This window comes from Hetaerina americana, unplaced genomic scaffold (genome assembly GCF_022747635.1).
Source record: "Hetaerina americana unplaced genomic scaffold, ioHetAmer1.1.p SCAF_10, whole genome shotgun sequence".
NCBI classification, from domain to species: Eukaryota; Metazoa; Arthropoda; class Insecta; order Odonata; family Calopterygidae; genus Hetaerina; species Hetaerina americana.
In genome coordinates this window covers 7,041,154-7,065,389 of record NW_027286070.1, presented here as the reverse complement: position 1 = coordinate 7,065,389, position 24,236 = coordinate 7,041,154, and the positions used below count along the sequence as shown (strand labels likewise).

General features: G+C 40.4%; 2 protein-coding genes across 3 annotated transcripts in view; one reads left to right on the top strand and one right to left on the bottom strand.

Moving 5' to 3' along the window:
- Positions 1–19,599, bottom strand: part of numb (NUMB endocytic adaptor protein) — a 419,433-nt gene extending 399,834 nt beyond the window's left edge. For both annotated transcript variants that reach the window (XM_071598371.1, XM_071598372.1), the window contains exon 1: positions 19,415–19,599. The gene's annotated coding sequence lies outside the window, so the exon portion shown is untranslated. The remainder of the gene's footprint in view (positions 1–19,414) is intronic.
- A 44-nt stretch (positions 19,600–19,643) lies between these two features.
- Positions 19,644–20,392, top strand: Nop10 (Nop10 ribonucleoprotein). Its single transcript, XM_071598375.1, has 2 exons — positions 19,644–19,761; positions 19,869–20,392. Exon 2 carries the CDS (start codon positions 19,933–19,935, stop codon positions 20,125–20,127), a length of 195 nt encoding a protein of 64 aa, XP_071454476.1. The 5' UTR covers positions 19,644–19,761; positions 19,869–19,932; the 3' UTR covers positions 20,128–20,392.
- Positions 20,393–24,236: the final 3,844 nt, after the last annotated feature.

Genomic DNA, 24,236 nt, shown 5'->3' with positions numbered 1-24,236 from the left:
CACTAGGAGCATATAATTGTTAGTTCGTTAGTGAGACACCGCGACGGACAGGAATTATTGATGAAAACCAGGCACGGTTTCCGAATGGGTACATCATTCGAGACACAACTATCACTTTTTGTCAATGATATCCTTATTTCGGGAGAGAGCAATGTTCCAGTGGACGCGGTTTCTCTATATTTAAAAAAGGCTTTGGATAAAGTACCTCAGTAAACTACTCAGTACGTGGCAACGATAAAAATATCCTAGGCTGGATTATACACTTTTGGAATGGTCGCGTACGAAGGGTATATGTGCATTCAAAATGAACAAATATATCGTTTTCACATTCATGTAATGTATTACATTGATAAATGGATATTTTGAAATGCCAAGATTGTTTTCATAATGAATGAGGATGACTCAAGTACATATAACAAATAAGTACACAGCATTGTGTAACACTAATTAACAATACACTGAAAGCATATTTCTTGTTTCTACCCCAAAGGGTGGGTCAGGTGCAGACAAAGAACTTCAACGACTCCGACCCCTCCCCCTGGTAGTGATATAGTGTACTATAGCTCTAATACAGTGGAAGTCATTTCAGCTGTTCCCCAGGGAAGTGTCATTGGACTCTTTCATTCGTTATACAAATCTAAAACCGCGGTTAACAGTGAGCATTAGCGAAAAATGCATTCATTATTTTTCAGAGCATACATGCAAACAAAAACGCTGTGAATACTTTATCATTACTTTGGATTCCATGCCACGCAATATTTGGTAAATCACCCACGAGCGCCATGGGAGGCGTGGGCGGTGGGACGGACGGTCGCGGTATCGGTGGGCGGAAAAGAGTGGAATGCGCGCGCACCCGCCAGTTTCTCGTGGGGAGTTGGGGGGGGGGGTTGTCGTCGCGGGCATTAAACAAACCGAGCAACGGGAAGCCAAACATGGGCGCGCTCACTTTAACGGAACGAGGGAGAAGGCAGGAAAGCTGCAAAAGATACGAAACCCAGGCAATGGGGGAATCCGCTGCGACTTAATCTGCCTCCGAAGGCAGTCGCGAATAAGCAGCGAGGAGGGTGAGGAGTGAATTACAAGTGGGGGCGGGGGTAGCAATCCCGGGAAAAGCGAGGGCCTCCTGGAATGCTACAAGAGTACACCAACCAAAGCCAAAGATAATATTATCCCATCATCTAATTATAACCCTTTAACGGTATGTTCATTTCCTTAAGAAGGGATTTATTGTAATCAGTGAGATTATCAATTTGCGGTAAAAATATTCCGTTTCCGAATCAGCCATTGAGCCATCCAAAAGATGATTCCTTCAGAAAGAAGGAATCCATCTTGAAGTGTGTGGGAATCCATGCGGTGTCTTCAATTCAACGCCCATTGCTGCCGTAACATGAACCTTTTGTGATGCCATATGGGAATTTTTAACACGCCCACAAATGTGCAATTTCTCTTTACCGATTACACTTACAAATTTTAATTAATGTCATTGCACATTCATAATTAAATACTACATATACAATGCGGCGAGTGACGGAACATGCCTTAATCATAACGAGTAAAAGACTTCGAGCATGAATTAAAATACGTCCTTCAATGCATACAGAACACTGCAACTGGAATGCTTATCCACACCAGAGTCAAAAAGAATAATGGAAAAGTGACTATGGCCGCTTTTACCCTGAAGGGCCATTTATACAACGATATCTTCGTTCCCAATAAAGATATTTCCTTATCGTCACCGTCTTTTGAGATTCCTTTGAACAATCAGAGACGCGAAACTTCAGTCTTTTTCAACATTCGCTCATTTTCTTGCCTGCGATTATTAGACTTCAACCTAACCGCAACCTTGAATTAAATCAGCAACAAACTGTACTCACATTTCAGTTCTAAAAGATTAAAAAAGTTAAATAAATAAAACCAAACCCCGCGTTCGGTCAAGCCAGCGGCATGACAGAAGTCAAAAATCGAAAGGCAGGCATCATACTTCGGAATTTCACCTTTTGTGTCCCGATTCCAGGAGCAGAAAAGGTCAAAGTACCCTTTCAAGGGGGCATTAAGAGACCCATCCTGCCTCCATTCCTTAACGGGATTAATGGTTGGCCCGTAATTTGATTGATCCGATTTGACCCAAAGTCTCAATCCTCGACATTGAGGTGTAAGGGCAGCAAACAGAGGTGCTTCTAGTGCTTGAGACGCCCCCCCCCCCTCTCTCTCAAGACTTCGCGTTCCCCTGGAGACCCCGCTCCCACGCCGAGGCACCCTTTACGCCGAACCACCAACTATTGCGTCTTCCGTCCGAAAATATTAACTCTAGATGATCACGTCCACCCAACGTCAATTCCAGAAAACAAAACACCACTTGGAGGGGTGGTCTTCCATTGTGAGTTGGACGAGAATACAGAGAGGCGAGCAACCATTGAGCCCAAACAGGGGCAATGATTGAGGGCAAACAGGGGTATCCCACACGCGATTGTTGAGATTTCGGGAAGGGGAGAGCCGATCGATGCGACGCACCTCCATGCTTGAACTAAAGAATGAAAATTGAGCGGTTTTGAAGGCTGGCACCAAGGGAATGGTTCAAAATCACTCAGAAATAGATTGTTCTGCAGAACCACGAGGAATAATTACGATGGGAGCGTTCGAAAAGATGATATCAAGAATTATCTGACCTTGGCACAATTTGCAATTCCAGCCTTAAGACCGACACATAGAGGCACAACACGTGACCCAAAAATCATATGTTGCCAACTTGCGACCACATTTCACTATCAAATCGCTGATTTCCTCCCATGGCGTAACATCCTCTGCCGCACGATCTCTTGAATGCTCACGAGATAACACGCAGAGATTGGTACATGTACTTACAATTTATGTTACTATTTTTTTTAATTTACTGTTTTGTCGTCAATATATTTTTATTCGCGTGGGTGCCGGGAAAGAGACAATCAGTGTTGTGGCTTTTTGAGAAATAAGCACTGTGTTCCTATAATTGTACGTAAAAATTTATGTAGCTTTTATTTAAAAAACCGATACATAAACTATATACTAAAGGTGCATCTGCTGATCTTGCTCACCAGCTATCACTCGAAGACTTAGCAAGCATTTCTAACGCTTGTCTGCCTAATGCTCAAGCCATCACACGTATTTGAATTAAATTTCTTTTGCAACATCCAAATGTTCACCGATGTCTGCTACGAAACTCTCTCAGACTACCAAATCCATTTGTTTCATTCGGATCAGTTAACACTGCCACATACTGTCCATAATATCCATGGAGATGAGGTTAAAAAATGCATAACTTACATCGGTCATATTCGCGAAGGCCAATTAATTCCAATCAAGTTCTGTGAAATATTCCCATGAAATAAAGGCTACCCTTATGTAAGCCGTTCGATAATTCCTCAGAAAATCCAAGTGATAGCCCTCGCACCATCGGAAAAGGTTTGCTTATACGTGGGCGGATCGTTGTTAATTAATTATAAATACTAAGAAATAACCGAGTATCTGGATAAAATTCATTCCACATATAATTGATCCTTGTGTACATAATTTTGTTCATTACAGCTATTAGTACTGACTTGTTTAGTTTCAGGGAGCCGTAGTAACTCCCAGTATGGAGAAGATAGAGGTCTGCGGTGTGATCAAGTTCCTTTATTTGAAAGGCTACAATACCCGGCAGACCCACGATGAAATGATGGCTGTTTGTGAAAATGATAGCCCGTTATATGACATAGTTGTAATGTGGGAAGTGAATTTTCATACTGACCACATGTCCCTCACAGACGATCCAAGAATTGGAAGACCATCATTCACGGACAATGCTGCCACAGTGAGGAAAGCGGAGGACTTTATCCTAATATTCGACCGAGGAACAACCATCCCATGACCATGAATGAGTATGATCTTACCTACGGCAAAGTGTGCAAAATTATTCAAGAAGAACTTCAAATGTCAAAGGTGTCAGGGTTCAATGACTGCTAACTCCTTTTCAGAAGCCAACACGAAGCGACGTGCAATGGCGACCACGGCGCGGTCCGGCAATCAAAGCGATGTGGCTTTGAAATTTTGCCACATCCGCCCTACCCTCCCGATCTCACCCCAAGCGATGTTTTCTCAAACTCAAAAAACAAGAACTTAAAAAGCCATCACAGGGTCAAAGATTTGAAAACGAAAATGACGTAATCCAAGAGGTGGAACGCAAGTTATCGACGCAATCTGCTGAGTGCCACAGACGACCTTTGATGGGTCAACAAACACTGAGAGAAATGTATATCTCAGGATCGTGGCCATATAGATACGTCTTAAGAATAACAAATAAAAATTAATTTTCTCGATTAGGTATTATTTTTTAGCGATAATTTATAGCTTGAGATGCCTTCTCGTAAACCTCTTCTCACTACACTGCAGTTAGTTTCAGCTATATCCATCACGTGGTTTCATTTCCATAGCCCATTGAAACAACAATCTTTGTTAATTTAAAAAGGAGAAAAAATGAGTTTTCTGTGATCATGAAAGACTTCAATCTAAATGACGTAACATGATCGAAAGAGATCAAAGTTGAATTAGATGAAGTTCATGGCACATCTGCTTGTGTTTGCGACTGTTTATGATTGGCTAAATGAGTTTAAACGCCGCCGCACATCCGCAAATGATGAACATCGTTCAGTGGATGTGACTTCCTCGGAAATGATTGATATAACCCACGATATGATTTTTCAGTGATCGACGAATCAAAGTTCGCGAAATATTTAAAGCCACAGGCATATCACAAGGTAGAGTTTTTTCAATTTTTCAAGAAAAAATGGGTGCGAAATGAATCTCGGCAAGACTGATGCCTCGTTGGCTCTCAATGGAGAACAAACGCAATCGTATGGCCGATTAAGAGGCTAGTTTTTTACTTTCTCCGTTGTAATCCTGACGAGTTTCTGCGTCAACAGATAACTCTGGACGAAACATGGATCTACCACACTCGAAAAAAAAGAAATAGTCGAATCAGCGGGTTTCTAAAGGTGAATCGAAGAAGGCGAAGACGGCGAAATCGGCCGATAAAGTGATGGCCATGGTTTTTTGGGATGCACGCGGAATCATCTTCATTGATTATTTGCAAAAAAGACAAACGATAAATGAATAGCATTATTCATTTATCGTTTCACACCGGTTGAGCGAAGAAATCAAAAAAATACGTCCTCATTTGGCGAAGAAAAATATTCTCTTACGTCAAGACTGCACGGATGCATTCATGCGCAGTTTCAATGGCGAAAATGGCGAAATTAAAATTCAATTATTTCAAAATTCACCTTATTCACCAGATTAGGCCCCGAGTGACTTTTTTAATTTCCACGATTGAAAACAACTGTTCGGCGGAAAACAATTCACGTCAAACGAGGAGGTCGTCGCCAACAAAGATGCCTATTTTGAGGACCTTCCGAAATCATACTTTTTCGACGGCTTAAAATGCTAAAGAAACTCTGGGAAAATGTCTATCGAGCTAAAATGAGATAATTTCGAAAAATTAATAAACGGGCACATTAATTTGTTTGTCTATTTTTTTCATAGGACATACTGAACGGCCCAGGTAGCATTCGTAGAAACACGGAAGACGATGTCCCTAAAAAACCCACAAGAATGATTATGGAAGACGATTAACGACCGCGGCGGCGCGGCCTTGGAGAGAAAAAAACTGCTCATTAGAGCGATACGAATTCAAATTTGTGAATAACTCGCGTCTCCCGTAAAGGACGTCAATTGAAATTGAGCCGACTGTAAATTGTCGCGGCCATCTTGAACATCGATCACCTCATATGCGAGGGAGATATTGCGGAGATACATACTCTCTCTCTTTCCGCAAAACAACCCTTCACGATAAATAACAAAGTAAACATACCGCTTACGACACCACTCGAAATCAATCGATTATCATTCGTTTTCGGTGCGTCTAAATGGATGTTCCACATAACGACCATTCATGAGAATCAGGTGGAACAGTGTGCAAATTAATGGACCCGTTAGCTAATGGGAGAGAAAGTGGGTCACAACTCCGAATGAAGAGAGAAAAAGGAAGGAATGCCCGTCAAAACGCAGTGGAATAATCACTTGACGAAGAGAAGAATTGTGCCGGGAAAAAAAGAGACAGTTTCGGTCGACCGATCTCCGGAAGGCAGGAGTAATGAATGCTGCTGTGGAAGCGATTAACTCGTTCCTATTCGTCTCAAAGCGCTCAACTTCGCACACGTGAACCATAAAGATCGGGAAAAACTGGGATAAGGACCTCAGTATATCTTCGTATGCCGAGAGGTTCCTGATGGCCTAACGCGTTCCCTGGGTCGCACGCAAACGGAGGCGGGAGGGATCCCTCTCGATCAACAACGTCGCTTAGTGCGGATTCCGACGCCATTTCCCCGATAGTCCTGGAAACCACCTTGCCGTGGGCAACCTCGCCTTTAAAGCTGATTATATCATCCGTTGGGTTAGCATTCCTGTTTGCCTCATTCCGATTACAGTCACCGCCAGGTTCGTTTCTCATTTCTCCAATTTAAAAATTGCCGACTATTTCATCATTTATTGAACTTGATACAGAGAAATCGTGGCCAAAGACGAATTCAGGCGGCATGATGACACACACAGCGAAGTCACTCGATCGTGGTACCGTTGATCCCGCGGCTGGGAGTGAGGAAAAATTTTGCGTGAAGTCGCAAAACTACGTCATGGTTATGACGTAGTTTTGCGACTGAGTTCACCTTACAATTCATTCGGTTTTTTCTTCAAAGTTCCATGTCTTTCTTTTAATTTAATATCTTAGGCGTTTTTTTGGGACTATTTTCGTATTTATTGTTTTTTATGGGACTATTGTTTCTCTTTATAGGTAATGTGCTTTTTTTTAGACTTTACCTGAATTTATCAGTTTAGATAGTATTTCATATCAAACAATTTTAAGCTTTTATCTCACCACACATCATTTTACTCGCCTGTAGTTTTTCGGTAATTAGTTGTTTTAAGATATGCTTGGTGCCGTGCCCAGTACATTTACATTTAGGCGCACTTTTATAGCTAAAAGTGTCATACTTTTTTAATTTTAACTTAGTATCATTGACGTTTCATTATACATTCAGTTTGTGTCGGCACGTATTCATTTTTGTAGATTTTATTACTTCTTAGGTTTTTCCAAAGCAGTGAAATGGTGGCTCCCTTTGCCGAGGTCTGGCAAACGACCTTACCCAGTTGCATGGATGTAGGGAAGTTACATATATTTTTATTACGGCCATTACTAAAGGCGTACACTCTCCAAATACAACACTACGCTAGAAAGTTATTCCCCGTAGTGTTTAGATAGGAAAATAAGACTCTTGACAAGCACACACACGAGGCATGCATACAAACACAGTGGTATCACGTGAAAATGTATGCGTATAGGGGTAAAAAAACTTAAAAGGACATGAAATGAAGCACCAAACCACCAAACCAAGAAATATACAGGAATATACCTGTACACTTACCTCTACATTTTAAATAACTTGATGAAATAAATTTATTGCAAGAATTAAAATTTCATTCATGCGGAAGACACCAAATTTCTCTTGCCTTTCCGCATTTTCTCACCTCGCGTTCATAAAGCCCTCTGCTATCTCAGTGCTCCTTGAGTAGCAATCTGTGTTCTCTCTCAAAGCAATGATGTTATTGTGACCTACATACATAATACATTCCCGCCGAGGCGATTATTCTTATGATGATTTCTACGCTTCCAGCACTTGGAATTGGAAAACAGCGCAAAATGGCGCATTTAGTAGTAACATTGCGTGTTGCTGAAAACAAACCGAAATCTGTCTTGAAATCTGTCCGCTTGTTTTTCGCTCCACGTGATTCACCACCAGATTCACTCCTTCGATTTGGTGTTAAGAGGAGGCAAACCCGGTTCTTTTACAGAATACAACATGTAGTTCCGATTGGATCACTCATGTAGTGTGGGTTACATACACCGAAGGATGAGAGAACTGTTGCGACAATCCCACGAAGACGGGTCCATGCAAACGACTAGGAACCTTACTTTACCCAGCGGAAGAGGATAAGTATGGGAAAAATTCGGAATCCGTGTTTGATATTTTCTCGTAGCTCCATTTGAACTCGCGAATACTTTTATGACAGTATTATAATGCATGCGAATATAAAAATTTGAATGCTAACTAACTACGAAACAATTAAAAAGGAATCTTATCTGCAGGATGGTATACTCTTCCAAATTGAGAAAAATGGCCAAAACTCAAATTTTGAACTTTTTATTCAGTGGCCTAGAATAGACAGTGCCTACAGTGAATAAAACATAAGGCAGGGTAGTACTTAGGATGGTAAATTTGACCCTAAAATAGGGTACAGAAATAAATACGACTAACACGTGAACTGCTTTGAACATCTCCCGCTTAATTTTAGCCATGTTTATTTCAACTGTGAATAAGATTCTCTCGATAAGGGTAAAAGAGAAACTTTACTCTTCCACAATAAAGATTTAATATATTTCACGACCATGGTTTCGATGCTACGCATCATCATCAGGTGAAATATTAAATCTTTATTGTGGTAGTGTAAATTTTCTTTTTTACCCTCATCACGAAGGAATTGCACAAAATTAAACCTTAAACTGTTATGTTTATCAAGATTCTCTCGGTTAATAAAGTACCCATTTCCATTCGTATTTGTTTGAATTGTTTAACCTTCCCAATCCGTATTTTCATGTAAATTCCTTAAATATTGCTCCATCATTTCTTAAATTGGGTACTCAACATTAAACTCTGCCCTATACAGTAATAACGATTCTGACACACGCCGCGCATGGAAACGACCATAGCAGCCGTAACCAAGAGATAGACCCTCTGATTTACGTCAGGCACTTAGCAAACTCGGTCAAACATCGGTGTACAGAGTGAGTTTAAGCTGACGGAGGACTTGAAGTCTGGCACTTTGTGCAAATAGTGTGAATGCGCTTCCTGCAGGAATTCCGCGTATCCTGAGAACCCAAAAGTAATCAGCACAGACAAAGTTCCATTGAGTGGGTACGCTTATCACAACATATCCTATTCTGCATAAAAAAAATGCGCCGAAGACGGCAATTTTTTTTCCGCAACGCTGTTTTATCAAGAACCAGAAGTTGAAGAGCATTCAAGTGGAGTGGTGACGTTATTAAATAGTTGCCGCGCCGCAGACAATGGGCCTCTTTTTACACGCCTAAGGCCTTAACTTCAGCATCAGATCCTACGATTTCCATAAGAAAAACACGTGGATTTCATTTTTATCGCTTGCAAGCGATATGATTATTTCTGAAAAATTAAAATAATCGCCGGACGAATTCGAGAGGAATGCCAAAAGAAAGTAAATTAGATGATTTTTTAACAACATTTTTATATGATAGAAAATTTCGAAAGCTTTCCAAAATTTTAAAAATGTACCAAAATTCAGGGCTATTTGAAAAGCGTCCCCTTAGCAACGCGTGCTGTTGTTGAAGATGACTCGGGGAAATGACCCAAAGGACTCAATGGAGATGTCAATTAGAAATAATTCATTTATCCGACTGATGTTCATGCCCGCCAATTTATACCTCTTTAATGAATGACATTGCATCCTGGCGTTAATTGTGCATGTAGGAGGTCTTGAGTTATACTACATCGACGACAGTTTTAAAAAGCCTTGGCGTTCGCAGCCACCATCGATGAATCTCAGGGATTGAGAGTCAACAATGTCGACAAATAAATAGATAAAACTTTTATTCATTCTTCCTCGGCATGCGTGGCAATTGTGCAAGCGAAGCGAGGACAGCCATGGAGTCGGGGGGCTCCCAACATTAGGTAGAGTGGGGACAGCGTCCCCAATCTACCTAATGTTGGGCAAATCAGCACATACTTGTTACCGAATAAATTTCGTCTTGATGAATCATTTCGGTGCAATACACACAACTTCCCCATGCTGGACGTGCTGAAGTCATCCGAGCTAGCATGGCAGCAGGAGGAAAGGTCACCAAGAATAATTTTTGAAACTTTTCTGAATGCGCGCTAGGGAATGCGTTGCGTGCATAGAGCGACCAAGACGCAATTAGCGCTTCAATATGCAAGAAGTATTCGTGAAATAAAAAAATAAGGACCAGGCGGTCAATATCAAGGAACGAGGTGTGCTGGAATACCTATTCGGAAAATGTCATCTAAATGGAGACGAGGGGACTCACCACGGGCAAAGCACTTAATGCAGAGGCAATGGTTTGCAAAATATATGGCAAAATGGGATCAGATAAAAACTACGGCTACAGGTAGGAACAATATCTTGCTCGACTGTGCACAAATACCTCCCAAGCTCATCACTTCAGTGCCTTCCTTGGAAATAATTTAAGTCTTTCAAATATTTTTATGATAATAATTTTTATGAGGCCCACGTCCATGCCCAGCGTGTCCACAGCGGTCTCCCGTGTGGACAGAGATAGACAGGGAAGCGGAAGGTCGAATTAACATGCTCATCCAGGTCTCGTTTTAGAAATTAACCATAAACCACAGAAAGCTGGCTGTTAGTTGGTTGGAAATTGTTATAATTGTAGATTTTCCAAAAACATACACTTTAAGGAAAAACAGCCAAATGCCTACCACTTTTTCTAAAAGCTGTCAAAAATGGTGTTCATTAAATAGCCTACAATTTAACGTTGAGGGTCAGGTTTAAGGGGGTGGAGGCGCAAGGGGGTGCATCAAACAAATCAGGACCGAAGCCAACAACACCACCAGTGCAAAAATCTCCACTGAGGCAAGCGGAGATGAAAATGATTTTGATGATCACTTCATCAAATTTTAATTTTAGAAATCAGAACGGTGGGGCTTTGCGTTCAAATACATCAAATCACAGGTTACATTTAGTTTAACACACTTTGTTTTTTAACCGAGTAATTCTGTAAATTGAAACAAATATGACCAAGATTGAGTGAAAATTTTCGATGCCGTTCTCAGGTGCCATCGTGGCCATCTTTAATTCATTTACTTGTATGCAGTTTGCAGGAGGAGTGGTCCATTTTCGAGGCATATTTACAGCCGTATCTAGTGCCCTTTCTTACGCTACGTACACGGTATATATTCAATAAAATATTCTAGGAAACTGCACGATTAGGTCAAAATCGGAAAATTGACCAGCTATTTGGGACTAACCGACGGTGACGTTCTGTGGAGAATCTGCCAGCAGCCATGGAGCTACAACAAACGTCAATTCTCGCAAAACCACCGAAATGGCGCGCTCATAGACACACACGCACTCCCCTTACGGTGCCCCCTCCCCACACGCACTAGCCTTTCACAGACCAGTCTGCTTAAGACTGTACCCAGGCACCACTCCTTCCATTTTCCCCATCTAGCATGCTTTCGAGAAATACGCTGACCCATAAAACGATCTGCCTCAAGCATGGACGTTCAAACGAAATTTCTTGAATAAAATGAAAACAATAATTTCCAATGGATGAAAAAGAGGCATGGGAAGAGCATGCCAAATAAAGCAAAAGAGACAATCAAAGATAAAAGACTCGTTTATTCAAGACTAATAAACGTCAATAATGACGCATACAAAAATATCTTAAGCGCTTCAACTGAAATATTCTCCTAAATGAATGGAATACGACCGGTAAACGTCTTCCAAGAAAGGTGAACCTAAGTCATTATAGAGATGTGATAAAATTATTGACGAGGAGCCGGGGTGGATGTAATTGTCTCCGTCCGCGAGGAGGACTGCCAAAGTGCGTACAAGGACACAACACACCCAAAAGATTCCACAGACTGCTTTAGACGCACTCTATTCTCTCGAGGATTAAACTGCGAGGCTGAGCACCACTGGGTAATATAGTACGGAGGCAGCGCTCCGAGTACGCATGAAGGGAATGCTGAAGGGATATCACATTCCATTGCATTATTCGTCTCCAGTCGCACACTCGCGTGCTTCGATACAATTCTGTGGAGAGCTCGCAACGCTTCGAGGGCAGAGGTTTCGCACCTTCCTACCTTCATTTAAGCCTCAAGCAAAGAGCAAAGGTTTTCACTAAGGTGCTTTCAATCCACAGAACGCAATCCGTTAATGTGCACGAGTAAGAATGAGAACAGGGTTGAGGATATCATGGTGCATGGGCGACAATTCTTGGAGATGACAGTAAGTTTCTTCCACCCAAGATTTCATTCAACTTACCAAAATGGAGTCTCCTTTGGAGTAAGAACGGTACCAGAATACGAAAACGCTAAATCTTCAAGAATGCGCATTAGTCAAAATATTAAAAAAACCAAAGCACATTTAATGCATTTCAAAACAAATTTCACGCAAATATTTGCATATTTCTAAAATCTCAGCAAATGTGCAGTGACGCCTTATTTGTTATTCACACGCGCAGGTGTACCGAAACGTTTAAAACGGAGTATGAATATATTTTCCCAAAATGAAGGAAGAAAATGTGCCCACACACCAGTCAACTGGCAGGAAAATATATATCATACGCAGCTAACTGATTAAAATGGAGTGATATTTTTGTCCTTTCATTTTCTTCTCACCTTCATATTCTATTCGCACTGAGCATCCTAAATGTCATAGAAACGCCGCCGACACTCTCCGCCATTAGCAGGCGGAACCGGAAGTTAGCCAGCGGCGTGATTCACTTGTATTTGCTGAATACCGTTATTGGCAAATATCAAATCACTTCACTTAGACCACTTGAAAAAACATCCATATGAAGCAATTGATCCATGAAAACATTTCTACTTCTTAGCAACTATTCAGTTTTTCATACAAACACACACGACGCCTGAAATCATTGCATTAAATATAATTTCGTCAATTAAATTTACAAAGGCGGGGGAATATAATGAATTGGGTTTTTGTTATTCAATATTTTCCTTGAATTTAATCTAGGGGTTTGTATTCAGTAAAAAAAGTGTCAAGTAACACCCAATTATTTTTTTAATCGGTGGTTTTCTATTCGGTAAACAGAGTGCGCCAAAATATTGACTCGCGCTATCGGTAGTTTAAAGCAGAGAGTTTGAAATGAAATGATGGAAAAAAATAACACCCATTGCACATTCAAACGAGCATGTTTCTTGCGAGGGGCAAATTGGAACTTTGAAGCCTTTCGGTTTTCCGCGGAAAGGTGACCATTTCTAAGTCCATAAACAAAGAGTGATTTATATCAGATGGTGAGATATGTCATTGATGAGTTTTAGAAATTACAATACATGCAATTTGACCAAATTCTATATTATCTCCGCTCTAACGAGGTTCAACCGTCACTACGTGAATCGTATAAGTACTTATATTCGTTTCATTACGATTCACTTTTAAAAACATTCCTTAATTTTGCATCAAGAAAAATAATAAAGATGCTTCATCTATTTTTTCTATTTTATTGGCATCAACTCAATTATCAATTTTTAAGAGGCGTATCTAAATTCAATGCAGGCCCTAGCAATGTTTCCATATGTAATTTTATCCAACCAAAATAGTCAAGCTTTATTATTTCGCATGGAATATGTCAAAATAATGTTTTATTTCATCTTTATATTTATCTTTATTGTGACAAGAATTCAATGAATAATTAAGAGACACAATTTTTACCAGAAGATCTCCGGGGCAACACCGCAAACAGAAAAAATAAACTTGCCAACGAAGTATTTAAATTAAAGAACTTCGGAGTGAAAACGACGTCCCAATGTCGTTTTGTGATATCCAACTGGTTGGTTGTAATTTGTTCTAGCGGGAGTTAGCGGTAGTCCAGGGGTAGAGCGTTGGAATACGGGGTGGAGCGGGTTCGATTCCCGGGCATCTCTCTGATCTCCAACTCCATCCAAGCTATGTCATTTTTCGGGTACTAGCTCTTCCTGGGAAACCATAACCGGCACAGGAAAGGAACTGGCCCCCCTACCCTGATGTGTGAATTTCACACGCCGTCGGGCTTAGTACTGGGTGAACTCTACCATCACCTACCAAACCAACCTTCGGGCTGATTACTGTGTTTATAGTTTTTTTATATAATTTATTAAATACATGTTTAATAATATATAATAATGAAAACGATCACTTTTCTCGAACTAACGTATCGTTTAACCGGGTTTATCAAGGAATCAATTATTTTGCGGCGGAAGGGTGGCCATTGACATTCACGGGACGTCGCTCTTGGGTGTTGTTCATTGAGTACAGAGAAGGAAGAGTAAGTATCTAGACGTAGGCAACAGCACCTCTCACCACGGAAAATCTCACTTTCAAGAATCTACTCGCCATTTGCTCCGAGAAACAGGAGAATTGCACGGACACGCCCACAGTTCTAAAATTAAACCGACGATCTTTGAATCTATGCTATTGGAGCCGTGAAGCGCATTCCAAATCATAGCCATTAACTCATCGAACTAGTGCACTTGATTGATAAAGTCGGAACGTCAAACACATACGAGACATTGAAGCATTTGAGGGAGGAAGGGGTGCGACGAGAAGATCACGGATTCACCGGGGGAACGGGGAGAAGTTCGGGAAAGTAGGCGAAGAGACTCTCAAAACGAGAGGAGTGAGGGAAGCAAAGTGAACGAATGTACGTATGCAGTACATGCATGAGTGCGTCTGGGATGAAATAAGTATGCAAGGAGAGGGCAGAATGGAGAAAATAATTAGTTAAAGGGACTACGCCGCCTGAAATAAAAAAAATCAGGATTTCTTGACTTGGCCCACCCGGAAGAGGGAACGGAGTGAATGGTTTTCGTGTTTAAAAAAATGAAGTGTCATCTATCTATCTCTTTCAAAACTAGACACTCGCAGAGCGGCAACCACTCCTTAGTATCTGTATAAACAAAATAATTGCTTAATCTGATGAGTAATCCATCGACTCAAGGAAAACGTTCACAATGACCTCAAAGGTATACTATCATCTTGCGCTGTGAATTACGAATAGTAGGCAGAAACAACAAAAGTCGACCTTTGAATTCGCGTCAAGCGGAAATTGAGAAAGGAACAGAATTCCGGATAGAAATTCTGTTGAAATAATACGAATACGAAATGTATCGACACTGGATGAGGCAGGTGGCAGGCACAATGACGGACGATTTGAAATGTTGTCGCGCGTCTGATTCTCTCGCGACGGTGTCTGTCTAACATCCTCACCGTCGCTCCTTTTTCCAGAATATGAATTATTCCCTATATCGCAGGCACAAGGAATTACCGTCACGACAAAGAATCATCTGGGAATTCCCCTTGCCGTAAAATCCCTTTAAGGTGCTAAAAGTAAATTAAACGCTGGAGAGGTAAGGGCCGAAATCCTGCCAAAGGAAATAGCGAATGCGTCTTTCCTCCAAGATGTTTGGAAATATTTCTCTATTTTTAGGGAGACCGGAAGAAGATTCGGAGGACGGGGGGCACGATTCCCGGCAATTAATGGCAGTCACCCCTCCTCCCCCACTCTCCTCACTCGGCAATGACGTCCGCATTAGAGAGATCGCGTCGGAGTCGAACAAGGGAGGAGAGAAGAGGGGTTTGCTCTTCACCGTCCGTAAATTTGAGATGAATTAAGGCGTCTTTCTCTTGGAGAATTTAAACTCCGGCGTGCACTGGTCATCCGCAAAATGACGGAAACTGGACGTGTCTTACGGCTTAATTTGAATGCCTACACATAGTGTGAAATTAATTCTCCTCACGCCGTTGAGCAAACCCGAATACCGAATTTAAAATCTATAAAATAACAATACGTCGCTCTTACCCACGATCTCTCTTGGATATATCATGTACGGAAAATTACATCTGTTCCTACATGTTACCCTGTAAGTCACCACTTGGATATATGGCAGCGGGTGATTCAACACCAGGCATGGCAAATCAAAAATTAAGTTTTCCGTACGTGTTAGATACCAAAATATACTTTAATGCAAAATATTTCAACACGTGGAGATGTTAACCATATGCACATACGGTATCTAAGGGTGCAATACCTATCAACGCATGCGAGACGAGCTTCTGGTAACAAAAATAACAATTAAATAAAGGTTAGATAAAATAATGACGACATACTGGGGTGCTTAGGACTTTAAAAAAAATACCTTTTTCTCCGAGCGTTGCCATTTGCAATAATACTGATTCCTTATCGTTCGCAATAAAAATGTTCCCTTAAATCTGCCGGTTCCTAACTTGAGCTCGCTATTCATATTTTCATGATCTTTCCTACCGTATCGAGCCATTGATACATACTCAACATAATTACTGAAGAGGCCAGCTCTGAGAGGAGCTATGAGCAAGAGGCTATGCAAGAGATTTAATCTGTAATTTAACCTTCGCTCCGTTAGTGGGTCCCATTATCGTTCCTTTAATAATCTTGATACGCTACTCAATTCATCATAGCAACGTTTGACAAATCTATGAGTAGTTTCACAAATCTAGCTCCTCTACGCTGCATGCGACCTAATTCGGCTATCAATCCAACTTCATGAGAATCCCATACAGGGAATAACATACTGTATACTAGCAGCATATTCTAAATGAGGCCTAACCAGCGAAAGATAACATTTCTCTCTAACCGTTTCTTCAAATTTTCCCAGTACTTTTCTAATAAATCATAATTTTTTGTTAGCTTGTCTACATATTCCGCGTATATCTTTCATTACAATATGCGGCGAAACGAACTAAAAATTAAGTTTTTTCAAGTGGGTATTGGAGCAACGGGATAGAAAGTGAAAGAACACTTACTTTTCGCTTACTGCGCTTCACTTGGAGCAAAGAATTTGATCGCGAGCAGCGTATGGCAGCGAGATTTGTAGACTGAAGTTACGACAAACAAAACAATGTGACATATATATACATATATAAATATATATATATGTTTTTGTATATATACATATATATATGTATATATATGTATGTATATATATATATATATGTATGTATATATATATATATGTATGTATATATATATATATATATATATATATATATATATATATATATATATGAATAAACAGCGTAATGTAGGTAGTGTTAACTTAATAAAGACTCATTTCTTTATTTGGCGAGTTTACGAGCACTGAGCCAATACCTTATTTTTTCCATGGGTGACTGTTTTTTCTTTATTTAGTTGATTCTCGTCTTCTTCCTGGCTAAACATAACTTTTATAACAACCAGTCTCCCAATTACTCAGGCAGGTGATCACAAATCTTCGCGTACGATGCATGCCCGGTGTGGATACACCCCCTGCCCACACACTTTTCCAGTGGCTTTCAGGGTATCGCTTAGATGTGGATGAATGACGAAGGGAAAAACAGAATTCGTATTCATGAGAGACTCAATAGGCCTCTCCGTAAACCAAGTGGGCAGGGCAAGGGGCAGGGCAGCGCGCCCCAGGCGCCGGCTTCACCGATAGAATAAGGCAGAAAGCGTGATGCGGCCGATGGGCAGCGCAAGAAGGCGACAGGGACGACGGTGTTCACCTCAGCGCGCCCCACACCACCACACTCATCTCGCCGGAATAGGCACGGCCGCCCGCCCACCCCATCTAGCGGAGGGAGCAAAGTATGAAAATAATCAGTACACCACCGGTCTTCCCGCAGTGCGAGACTGAGAAAAACGGGTGCTTCGAAACACCATGCTTACAAGACATACACTGGTACTGGCAATAAAAGAATTCAGCCTTTTTAAGATCCTATTCATTTTATACATTCGTTTTTTCTGATTGCTATAATTGTCATCATCACACAGAGTAGTACGCTTTGCGTGTATTTAATTATTATAACGTATGTCTAAAAATTATGTTGCTTCAATTGTTGAATCTTTTAACTTTGCGTTGATTTTTATTTGCAAACACTTCAACTATCGCCTAAGGCTCGTGGAAGATCGGAAATTAGTTATTTAAGCTCAAATACTCGTCATATTATGTTGGTGACCTACACTTAGAAAATTATAGCGTGCATTGATATCTAATGAAGTTAATATTAAGTTTTGGACCACGTCACTGTTTTAAATAATGTGTGCGTGGGTGTGTGAATTAAAGTCATAGTATTGCCATTAGAGCAGTGCGATGAAAAGAAATTCCAATGTTTCAAGACTGCCCAATGTTACTGCAAAATTGACGTTGATCCGATAATATTTTTCCACTGATCGCTATGAGAGAGCATGACCAATAACATATGATTAATTCAGAGTTATAAGAAACGGGCTTGCCTGAGATCGAGGCGTTTGCTCCGCGAGTTTGCTCGGACGTAAACGATCACAGAACGCCTCAAACACTTCAATTAGCACTTCTTCGAGCAGCTCCTTGCATCGCGATTCGGTGGCCGTGTCACTTTAATTATTGATGGCGTGACGTAGGTAAGAGTGGATATAGGGACGGCGGCAAGTTACCTACCGCCTCCAGAGGGAACAAATAATGCAATTGTAAAGGCGAATGGGAAGAAGATCGGTGCACACACATATTTTATGTAATTAGACTTCTTCACTCCCCGCATGGCGATTCGGCGGTCGATACGCTGTAACCGCAGAATATTCCTTGACGGCGTGACGCAGGTTTTCATGCACATGTATATGCGCGGGTGGCTACGTGCCACACGCCCCCACACCGGGTTTCCTTCGCTCCCCCATGAAAGGATTTTCGGATCTTTTTTTTCGTGTACGCCCACCTCACCAATGAAAAAAGTGGGCATGGCCCGAAGTAGTACACGCACCGTTTCCTCGGCCGTCGCCTGGAGAATTCAACGCCGTGGGACCCTCCCCCACTGTCGGGAGGACCCTTCTTGAATTCTTCCGAAATTATTTCGGATCCGTGGGCAATCGGGAGGGTCTGTGAGAACATTGATTTTTTCGTGAGCATTGCCTCAAACTACCCCGCACGTTTTCGTGGGCCTAACGCAAGAGTTTCGGTTGGAGGACTGCCCTGTAACGTAGAAAAAAATTGACAGATGACGGGACGGATGATCAGATTACGAATTTCAGGTGGAAAAAAGGACTTCACTGAGATTCTTGACCAGAGAAAGACTCCCACTGGACGCCAACAGAACTGGTCTAAACTTGGTAGGTAGGTTATATTCGAAATCAGATACAGATAAAGGGCACAAAAGCTGTCGACTTCCAGCGTCTCGAATATCCTTGAGAATGAGCCTCGGGCAGAAGAAAGAGTAATGGTAACAATATATATGACCCACTCGCACAACAATCTTATTCTAATATACATCTTCCATATATTATTTAGATCTTTGCAAAGCAAATGAATTTTATATTTTTGTTACGCGACCTTGTACCGAAAATTAATGATTTCACTCGCACGATATCAAACTGCAGCACTGCCACGATCACATGCTGTGGAGATTAGATTCTACCTGAGCCAACTGCAGTAAAAACAAGGCGGCCAGCGCTGTCAAAGGTAAATAAGAAAATTCGGCCCGTGAGATGTTCTCACCTACGGGAGAATCTTACCTGCATCGGCTGGGTTTCCATCGCTCGCACTGTATAGCAGGCACTCCCTCCCACTCCTTACAGAGTATCCATGAAAAAGCTTCCAATTACCCTTCTATTTCCACTAAATGTAACATCTGCACATATTCAACACGCACTCGGGTCAGCCGACTTTTTCACGGAAAGTAGTCGCTACGCTTGCGCAAGTCCCCTTGCCTCGGGGAATGAACTGCTAGATCTCGGAAGCCTACCGGTAAGACGATGAACTAAATTGAGAAATCACGCTCGCCATCCGTAAGCTTCATACCTCGCGTGGGTTCAGGTGGTTGTGTACTGTTCAATTAGTGAAAAGTACCATAATTACACGAGTAAGTTATACATTTGAATTAAACAAATTCATTTTAATGCGTAGTGAATTCTAATGCGACTCAATTACGCCTTCACATTTTGATAATACCGAATTACTTTTTTCTAGGTGAACTTGGAAGTTCGACGTGAGGTAGCCTCTTCTTAAGTAAATACCCACATCTACCGAAATAATGTACCTCATGTACATGCTTGACGAAAATGGAGATCGAGTGTACACATTCAGGAAGCTTGATAACGATGGGAAACCTACGTTATCGGCACATCCAGCTAGATTTTCGCCAGAAGATAAGTATTCAAAACATCGCGTCGCCATCAAGAGGAGGTTCAATTTACTTCCCATTCAGCAGCCACCAATCAAGTATTAGTGTCCTGTTGGAGAACTGATTGTTTTCGAATATTTCGAATCGAAATTTTTGAACTAAGTTCTATTTTGAAATGTTGTTTGTTTATCATGAGATCGTTTGGGGAATGTATGGAATTTACTGTAATTCTCATATTGGTGTGCTTAAATAAGTTAATGTTTGCTGTAATTTCAAAATGAATGTGGCCAACAATACTATTTGTTGCTTAAAAATTGAATTCGAACATGGCAACGTTACTGTAAGTACGTAATAAATATTTTATTGTGATCAAATATTATTGCATGATTTCTATGGTATCAGAAAGGGTTGTGATTGATACAGCATTATTTTCTCGTATATCCTTCATTCTTGAACATTCTTCAGTCGCAAATTTCTGTCCACCTCCCATTGGTACTTGTCGAATTCCTATAACAAGAAATCGATTGAGCTTTATCTGGTACACGATAGAAATGGTTAATAATAAAAATATTTATATCACTAGGGTATAGCGAAGTAACAAATTGGTATTCTATCAATCTAGGTAAGGTTGTGAAACGCCCCTGCTGGTCTTATTTACAAGCAATAATTAATAATAGAATTAACATACATCATTTTTCTGATTCCTCAAGGAATCAATTGTTGGTTCCTCAAAATTTTTGTCTTTCCCTGGGTCATCTGGTATTATTTTAGTATCATTAGCCTTCTGTAATAGAAATAAGAAATACAGTTACTACATTTAAAAATATAGAAAATTTGAACTTATCGCTCCCAAAAGAATATTTGTACTAATTTGTGGAATTAGTATGACTTTGAAATTAACTCGAATCATTCAGTTATAATTATATTCGTTGCCCCTCAAATGTACTGTCGTCTAATAATTATCTGAAAGTATATTTTATCTGCGATTAATATGCATAGAAATACTACTTTCAAGTGCCGTTTCCTAGCGGTACTGCACTAAGTCATGAAATTTTCTGCAGTTTATGGACTAGTTTAATCAAAATGCCATTCGATGTCTGACAAGTGGTTCAGGTTTGGCAATGTAGTTCAATGCTAAATTAAAATTTTAAAGTGCGTAACACAATTTTTTCCAACAAAGAGATCCCAGCGAAGTAATTAATAATACACATTTAGGGTCTGGTAAAATGTAAAATCAGCTTTGAGTTTGGTAAGACACTACAAACATTGTAAATGCATAAATGAACACGACTTTAGTCAGCCTTAACTTGGTGATAACGACCAATGCCAACTCTTTTTGAATTTCCTTCTCCTAATACCATGTGGCTTGAGGAAATCGTATGGATTATATCATAACAAGTAGGTTTAAATGAGATAATATGACCTCTCGGGCCTCTATTTCACTCCAAGGAATTCATGTGGCCCATCTGTTCATGCCTCACTGTCTTCCACGTATGCCTTGCATTTCAATCGACCTTTAATATTCAACACTACTTATTATTAGACTTGGGAAACAAATGAATAAGAAGAGGTGGCACACACTTGGTTTGTCCCACAAATATTGAAAGAAAATGCATGTTCCAATGCAGGACCAAAAATACCTTTTAACAAAGAAATAATATTTATTCACAATCAACCATGGGGGTGCTAATTTAAATGAACAGGTGTGAAGTATTGATCTGTGAAAGAGGTGTCTGAATCAGAACAAATCTTGAATATTCCTCTCACAAGAAGAATAATTCATGATCAGCATTTGTCATGTGATGTGAGAAGCTCTCCGGAAATATCATGAAATGATTTCAACCAAAGTGGAAATCATTTCATCTCAATTTTGCTAGCACTCTCACCTTTCCTAGTATTAAACTATTTCTTCCATAAATCATTAGCCAAATTTTGTAATGAATGAAAATCGTCTTGGGGTTTTATTAATCTCTTGCTTCATTATTTATCCCAACTCATGCCTTGCTAATAGCCATTGCTGGCAGTTTGCATGGTAATTCATACATCATTGCGTCAGCTAACAGCAAAATCATAAAAAGATTTGGTGCAATTCTGTGCATTAGCAGGTTATTGAGACAGATGGAGCCTTGATGAAGGCTACCTATGATGGCCATTTGCACCTCGGAGGAAGGTAAGTAGAGAGATGAACCGTAAACTTAGCGGAGACGAACTATCTTGCTTCAAAAAATGCATCCAAACGGCTGCTGAGCTGTAAACCAGATTAAATATGCTTTACAAGAATTGAGGAATCGTGACCTACAAAAACTGCTGTCAAAACTGAATCAAGAAATTGGACTTGGTTCCTTGGTAGACAAGGTCAATTTGCAAGCCCAGGAAATAGAAATTCATGCATATAAATCCATCATAGTCATAACTGATTCAGTTGCTGGAAGTGTTTGGTACATACTTCATTACGGTAGGTATTTACTATGCAACCGGGCATAAAAGTAATATGCTGGATGCTTTTAAATTCCTGGGGTGCCCACCTCAAGTCCATCCTATATGTACAAAATGGGAATGGTAATCAAAACTTTCCAATTGTCTGCATCCCCTTCATTGAGAAAACATTAAAATCAAGATTTTGTGTGTAAATTAAAGAAAAGGGAAATGGCTGCCCTTAACAAAGGTTATTAAGGAAAATAAATAATGTCTAAAAAGTTGTGATTTCTTAATTCAAATGGTTGACTGGGTTAACCTGGTGGGTAATATGATTTCCTTAACAACCTGAGGTAACCAGTACCACCAGAGGTACAATTGACCTTAGGGTGCTACGGGAATTGTGTAAAGTGTCAAGGTGTTGGCTATTATGGAAACCTCACGACCAGCCAAGAATGGTTCATTGGGAACTACAGTGGTCTTGGGCCATAAAGCAAAAATTGGTATGTAATGGCATTAGATTCCATTTTTTTCCAAACTTGAATATCAAATTAATTTAGCGCCAATCTTAATGTTAAATTCCTCAGGGTTGATTCATGCTAGTAACTTTTAATGTTGAAAATAAATAACATTTTGAACCATAATAGAAATATGCAATGACAGAAAATATATCCCAATGTTATTTCCACTAAGTATGCATTCCAAGAGTTGTGTAGTTATTCAAAAACTATAATCTTTTGCTTGCCATAATAAAATCGCCACTGAACTGGTGAATCTACTGTCACCTTACCGGCATACTTTGCATAAAACTGATTCCAAGTTAAAAGAAGCGACATGAAAACTGAAAGAAATGTGGTACATTGTGATAAACTGAAGTCAATGCACCATACCATAGTTATACAGTGACATGTCAATGAGGATCCAGTAAGTATTTGGTGTGGTGGAAGATAACATTACACCACTCTCCTGAAGTCCTGCACCACACCAGTGTTTCAATGACTAACTGCACCATCAGCTGAAGGAGACAATTGATGAACAGCCAATAGTGTGGAGCAACTTGATTTGCAGGTGCCAGTAATTCTTACAACAAAATGTACACCATGTAATGTGTGAAAGGAATATAAAGAGTTATCCTGATATTACATATTGATGGGACTACTGAACAAGCAATGATACCTGTGTCAACTTGAAATGGTTCCATCTTCAACCATCATATTCTCACTAAAATTGGAGCAAGTATCTCATTTATTTGAGTTTTTCATTCAAGATATTCCACCTACTTAAAGGTAGGTTATGACCAATCCATAGAAATTATTTATGTCTTTGAATCAGATAACCTATTTCTTTGCCCAACATTATTTCCTTCTTTGTAACTTCTGCCTGCCTTCATGCTGTCTACAAAGCCAACTTTCTCCCTTCCTCATTCCTAACGTTCTCCCTTCTTTGCTGGCCTTCAACATGCCCACTGCCCCTCAATATTTCCTTCATCCACTTTCGCTCCCTTTTTCGGATTTCCCCTCACAGTAGCTAACTTCCTCTCTTGGCCCACCCTATTGAAAACCTCTGCATTTGTCTTCCCCTCTACCCAACTTATTGTCTCCATTCTCCACCACCCCCACACTTAAAAACAACCCCAATCAATGCCCCTTGCCTCCAGGATCAGGTGCCACATTCGTAAATCTGCATGCACCATATTAAAATATTTACTAATCTTTTACGTTTCACATCTCAGTGCCCCTGTCATTAATTCCATTCTCGCAAATGGCTCTTTCAGTAATGTAATCATTCTTCCTAGGTCT

Coding starts and splice junctions, on each gene's coding strand:
- Nop10 (XM_071598375.1), top strand. CDS start 19,933: ATGTACCTCATGTACATGCTTGACGAAAATGGAGATCGAGTGTACACA.